Here is a 6,508-nt window from a genome sequence, read left to right as displayed (position 1 = left end):
ATCATAGTTTAATAGAATAGAATCACGGTAAAATCAGAGAATCATAGAATAAAATCTTAGAATGGATACTGCACAGAAGGAGGCCCTTCAGCCTTTCATGTCCGTGCCGACTCTCTGCAACAGCAATGCAGCTAGTCCCGTTTCCCCACCCTTTTCCTGTATCCCTGCATATTTTGTCTCTTCAGGTGCTTATCCCAATTCTCTTCTGACAGTTACGGTTGAATCTGCCTCCAACGCCCTTTCAGGCATTGCGTTCCGGATCGTAAGGACTCACGATTTCTGTGCACATCAAATTGGACCCAAATCGAGCTAAACGTGAATGTGGCAAATGACTCCGCGATCTCATAAAGGAACCATTGATTGAGAATTGCATTATTTTATCTGTCAGATTAATAAAGGACTGGAATATGAAGTGTGTATCTGGCTATCTGCTGCAAACTAAAACGGCTAACGTATCCAATTTTTTTTTTCATGGAAATGATGCACCGTTTAGATTCCCTGCTAACTAATGGCACAATAACACAATTCGGCCTTGTAATTCATAGATTGAAGGTAACCCCATTTAATGTGGTGTCCAGCACTGCTGAGAACGGACAAAACCGATACAAAGTGAATTGCAGGACTGTTGATGGCAAAATGACGGTAGGGAGTAAATGTTTAAGGAACCTTGAACATCTCAGGTTGTCAAGACATGTGCAGCACAACTCTTAGTCGATGTGCATCTGCAACATGTATAATATGCCTGGAAGATGTAACCCTGAGTTTTATTGCGATGCACGTCCAGTTATTTTGCAATGCGCCAAAACTTTTCTTTCAGGCCAACCTTGTCGGTCTGCTAAAACCTAAGTAAGAACCACAGAGTTAAAAATGTGATTTCATTAACTTCAGTCGAGAGTAAAATCGGGCGATGTGTGAAAAATAGGGTTAGATCCGATCCCGTCAGTTTCCTATCGGGAGGTTTGGTTCAAAATACGCCCTCTGCGATCTCATTACCTCCACGCTACAGGGCTGACTGTCAAAGATCGTTGTACTTAGACTTAAAGACAGAATCCGAGATTTGTTAGCAGGTTGGCTTTGAGGGTTTGAAACAGTGATGATTTTCCATATGTTAATCAACTGGATAACCCACGGGATCCCGCTTAATCAAGAACCTGCAGATAATTATTAGTCAGAAAGGTAAGTGGAGGAATCTAAGTTATTGTCATGCCAAATTCCAGAAATAAGATGCAGCCAGGAGACTAGAAATATGTTTGGCTGCAGTAGATAATTATATGTGCTCTGCAATATCCTCACCGCAGGAAATTCCACCTGTTGGATCCGCCACTGCAATATTATACGTTTGATAACGATTTTATGTTCCTTATTCACCGACAGCAGGATTACCAGAACTCTCCAGCCGATAGATATTTCTAGCTGTAGGTGAGAGTTAACATGTCGAAAAGGGGCGTAGACAACGATATTCACAACGGAAATGATTTACATTAATTCTGAATTAGAAAGTCACTCGAGTTTCCTTCTCCACTTCACGATTGTTAGTTATAGAAGAGTATTTCAAACAAAAGTCAAAACAAAATCAGCATTTTATGTTTACCCAGTGTTTTTCTAGGAAAAGCTGAAAGGCCACTAGATCTCAAAACAGTTCTTTCCGTTGGTGGGATCAGAAACACTAACTCAGACAAGCCCTAACTCAGACAAGCCATCCCTTTCGGTTTAACAGAACTGAATTTGTGTTCCCCACTTCCTGGATGACCTGTGTTACCGTGGCCTCACTTACGAAGGCGTTTTAAAAGCCACGCAAACTGCAGGGTAAGGTTTCCTTTCGGGAACTTCTGCCTGAAGCAACCCCGCTTCGGTGGAAACTTCCCACTTTCGAAGAATTGGGGGGGGGGGGGGGGGGGGTAGGGGTGGGGGGTGGGTTCGCTCCTTGCTGTCCCGAGGGGAAGGGGCAAAACACGGGGAGAGAGACCGGGTGGGCTTTTGGCTCCGCCCGTGCAAATTCCTGGTGGGGACGGCCCGAGGAGGGAGGGAGGGCGGTGCGGGAATGAGGGGGTTTAGTGAGAGGGAGGGAGAAGCATAGAAAAGAGGTTGAGAAAAGGAAAGGGGGTTGGGTGGAGGGGCGGGGGCGGTGGGGAGGGAGGGAGATGGTAGAGGAGGCGGGAGTTCGCTCCACTCCGTCCGCCCCTGCGCTATAAAAGCGGCTGCTCCGGGTCGCAGCCTCTTTAGTTTCAGCTTGGTTGCGAGTCTGAGACACCGGGAGAGAGGGAGAGAAATAAATAAAATAGAGTGAAAGGAGCCACCGCACCAGAGAATGGCTGATAACAGCCATAAGGGAGATAATGCTGGAGACTCATGTGGCGGTGGAGGCGGAGTGGGAGGAGGAGGCGGAGGTGGGGCCACCCCGCCCCAGGGTCGATCGACCCCCGAGAAGGGGGCGGCCAAGAAGAAGAAGAAGCAGCAGCAGCAGCAGAACCAGCAGCAACAGCAGCAGCAGAGTCCGCAGCCGCAGCGCCGCAAGAAGCAGGGCCCCACCGTCACCCAGCGCATCCTGCAGGTGGCGGCGGCCACCAAGGAGCGGCGCGGCATCTCGCTGGCCGCCCTCAAGAAGGCTCTGTCGGCCAAGGGCTACGACGTGAGCCGCAACAACACGCGGGTCAACCGCACGGTCAAGCAGCTGGTGCGGAACGGCTCGCTGGTGCAGACCGCCGGCGTCGGAGCCTCGGGCTCCTTCCGCTTCAACCGCTCCGGCGCCGTGGGGGCCGCCCCCAGGAAGGAGAGGAGGGAGGCGGCCAGGAGGAAGATGGTCGCCCGCCGGCCGCTCCCTCCCAAGAGGTCGCCCCGCTCCAAGAAGAGAGGCGCCGGGCGCAAGGCGGCCACGGCGGCGGCGGCGGCCGCCAAGCCCAAGAAAGGGGCGCGGGTTCGCCGCAAGCCGCGCTTCGCCGCCCGCCGGGGCCCGGCCAAGAGCGTCCGGGTCCGCCTCAAGTCCCCGGGCGCCCGGGGCAAGCCGGCCCGCCTCCACCGCAAATACAAGCCGGTCCGAGGCAACAGGAGGGCGGCGGGCAACATCCACCGGGGGCGGTCGCTGGCCACCAAAGTCAAGCGGCCCATCGGGCGATCCAAGAAGGTTAAGGTTAATGTCAGGGCGCGGTAAGGAAACTGCCCGAGAAATCACCCCGGGCGAGCAAAACAATTTCACTCTTATGTATATATATATATATAACGGCTCTTTTCAGAGCCACCAAACTTCACCTAATAAACTGAGCTGGTCGCCATTTACACTCAATTGCCAATACTTATATTCCACAATGGCCATAGTTATTTTACTTGGGATTTCATTTTTAAATATCCAGTGGGACCGATGCAAATATTTCGCTTCCTCGCTGGAATTCGGTTGCTTGACATTTATTTTCTTCTGGTTCTGATGAGCAGTCATCCAGCGGAAAACGTTTTAGTTATCACCTCTCTCCCTCTCTCTCTCCACCGAGGCTCCCGAGTGTTTCCCCCGACTTTTTCCTCTTGTATTCCCAGCACCCCCGAGATGTTCCTCCTTTTTATTTTGTTTATGCGGGAATTTACAGTTCCCGCAGGCTAAGTTCGTCAGCGCCAAACCCTTTGGGTGTTAATCCAGATTCCCCGCTGGAGGACTTCACTTGTGTAATGGACTGGGAGCCTGAAGAGCCTCAAACTCGACCTGGACCTGGAGGGAAGGGGGGGGGGGGGGGGGGGTCTATGATAAACTCTGCTGAAGAGGGCTTTGGGCGAGTTGGGAAGGGGGTGAGTCATCTCCCTGCAATAACATCCCGGGGCTGTGATGACCGGCCAAACATCTGGAAGGTGGCTTTGACAATGCAGATGTTGGCGATCTGAGACCAGTGGAAACCGTCAGGTCAAGAATGGCAACCGATGAAGGATTGCTTTGAATTGTCGGCTGTCATTCTCAGGCTGGTGCAGTGCCAAGCCTTATTTGTATTCTTCCATAAATATAACAGTTACTGACTTACTCCGTCTAATGTCTAAACTATGGGGTCACCCCGTAAAGGCACAGCATGTGCCACTGGTTCACACTTGTGAGCGGCGTCAAGTCCTCCGAACTGAAAGGTGGATTTACAGTTCGATCAAGAGGTCAAAGTTCCGTCATTCCTGATACTACACCAAGGGAAGTTGTGTGAGCTTCGAATGAAACAAAAAGGATGAATCTGGTTATGAGAAGTGAAGGAGGCTGTTGCTGTCGCGGGAAACTGTGTGGCGAAGTCAGAGGATGAATGGTCACTTACAGAACAGTGTTTTGAGGAGATAAGACAACTATGAACATAGTTTTAGTGGAATTAGTCATAGAATGATACAGCATTCGACCTCTGAAAGAACTATATAATTAACCCCCTACAACATTTCCCTCATGTATTTTTCCAATGCCCTTTTCAGATTGAAGCTATTTCTATCTCCCTTTTCAAGCAGCGCATTCCAGATCATAGCAACTCGCTGTGTTGAATCTGGTTAATCTAATTTATCTTAAATCTTTTTGTTACCGACCCTCCCGCTGCTGGAAACAGTTTCTCATTTACTCTGAGCAAAACATTCATTTTCTTTCTGGACCAGAAAACTGTAAATTGATTCCCTGATGTTATACACAGCACGGCTGTGTAGTCAGCATTAATTAAACCTGAATTTTCCTCTCTTTTATTTATTTATGTGGATTGGAGAGAGAAAAAAGCTGGCTCAGCGCTTTTGGGGTTTTTGTGGCTCTCAAAAGAGCCTTTTGTGTTCAGAAATTGCCTAAGATTCGTCGGTTTCCTCCCAGATCACTTCTTGGGCTTTCTCGGTTTCGCCTTCCCCTCGGCGCGTCTTTTCCTGGGCTTCTTGCCGGCGTTCGCCTCCTCTCCGGTGCTGGCGGCGGCGGCGGCGGGCGCCGGCCCTTCCTCCTTGGCCGGGAGCTCGGCCCGCCCGCTCTCCGCCGACAGCTGCTCCTGCCTCTCGCTGAGCTTGAAGGAGCCGGTGGCCTTGGTCTGCACCAGGGTGCCGCTGCTCACCAGGCTCTTGATGGCCAGCTGGACCCGGTTCATGTTACTCTCCGCGTCGTAGCCGCTGGCCAGCAGCGCCTTCCGGAGGGAGGCCAGCGAGAGGCCGCCCCGCTGCTTGCGGGCCGACAGCGCCTGCAGGATCAGCTGCGAGATCCGCACGTATTTCTTCCGCTGGCGCCGGTAAGGGCGGAGTTTCCGCTGCTGCTGCTGCTTCTTCCGCGGGGCATTGCCGGCGGGGGCTCGGGGTAACCGGGGCATTGCGACTCGTCTGAGGCAAGCTGATCCCATGATGCGAAAGCCGCAGCTACATTTCTATTTAAAGACTCGGGACGGACGCAATGGAGACACCTGGGAGGGGAGGCTGGATCAGTGCCGACCCCTCCTTTGGTGCAGGTAATATCACTGAACTAGTAATGTGGAAGTGAGCAGAAAGGCATGGCCCTAAGCTTAATGGGAAATATAGCCAAGTTAGGAATAGTAGCTTTGCTAAGCTTTGATTTTAAGTGGCAGAAACCACAATGAAATAGTTAAAAGTAAAGGCAGAGTGTGAGATTGTAAAGACTAGCCGACATCGGTTCTTTTATGGCCTGATTGTGTGACTCCCTGTGGTTTGAAACAAATGGACTCCTGTGAAACATGCTGTCCATCCCTGTGTGAGTGATGATAAGGAATATAGGGCCCCTCGTATATGATACGACTACTGCTTGGTGTTACTGCAGGCTGCAACTTGATAAAGATAACAGGATCACAGGACTCATGACAATTGTGGGAAGCGAAACCAGAATGTTGTTTCTCATACCTCTGCTTTTGCTAATTATCTTTCTTGTCTGTTTTCTTTTATCTTGCTGATGCAAAACAATATCATGTTAGTAACAAGTATGTATTGAGAATAGAGGGTATTGTTAACCTCAGTAACAAATGTACTCCACGTTATCACCTGGTTGAAATTTAAATTGTACTGCACTGATTGGTTAAACAAGGGGGTGTAGCATGAATCTTAATGTATAAACAGTAGTATCTGTATCACGAACAACACTTACTCTGGTGGACCAGACAGACTCTGGGTGGAGTCAGTGTCGTTGTATTAGAGTAAGTCAGCCGGCTAAATGCGCAAATAAAGTAATTGATTTTACCTACACATCCGACTCGGTATATTTACTGAACCAGACTGAAGGCAAAAAGAACTCAGATTTACATTTTGGTGTCAGGAGTGGGATCTCAACAGACGACCGCCGATCATCAGCGAAATCAGAATCAGACTAGTAGAGGACGGAGAGAGAGGAAATGGGCCCCTGACGTGAGTAGTTGATGTGTGACCACGCCGGTTTTCCCCTGTCTCGTAGTCCGATAAAAGTTTGACCACTCGTCTGGACGAGATCAATGATCAGTCTGGCGGATTAGAAAAGATAAGGGTCAGTCGAAGTAGGTACGACTGAGGTTAAGCTTAAAGTAGGTTGTATTAAGCTACGACTGAAGGTTGATTAAAGTCAGTG

The 6,508-nt window shown here is 50.0% G+C and overlaps 1 protein-coding gene across 1 annotated transcript; it reads left to right on the top strand.

Moving 5' to 3' along the window:
• The first annotated feature begins 2,246 nt into the window (after positions 1–2,246).
• On the top strand, positions 2,247–3,657 carry LOC137345941 (histone H1-like). Its single transcript, XM_068009187.1, has one exon. The coding sequence runs from the start codon at positions 2,309–2,311 to the stop codon at positions 3,146–3,148; it is 840 nt and encodes a 279-aa protein (XP_067865288.1). The 5' UTR covers positions 2,247–2,308; the 3' UTR covers positions 3,149–3,657.
• Positions 3,658–6,508: the final 2,851 nt, after the last annotated feature.

The sequence above is a fragment of the Heterodontus francisci genome, chromosome 29 (assembly GCF_036365525.1).
Source record: "Heterodontus francisci isolate sHetFra1 chromosome 29, sHetFra1.hap1, whole genome shotgun sequence".
Taxonomy (NCBI): domain Eukaryota; kingdom Metazoa; phylum Chordata; class Chondrichthyes; order Heterodontiformes; family Heterodontidae; genus Heterodontus; species Heterodontus francisci.
This window is presented reverse-complemented; position numbering and strand designations above follow the sequence as displayed.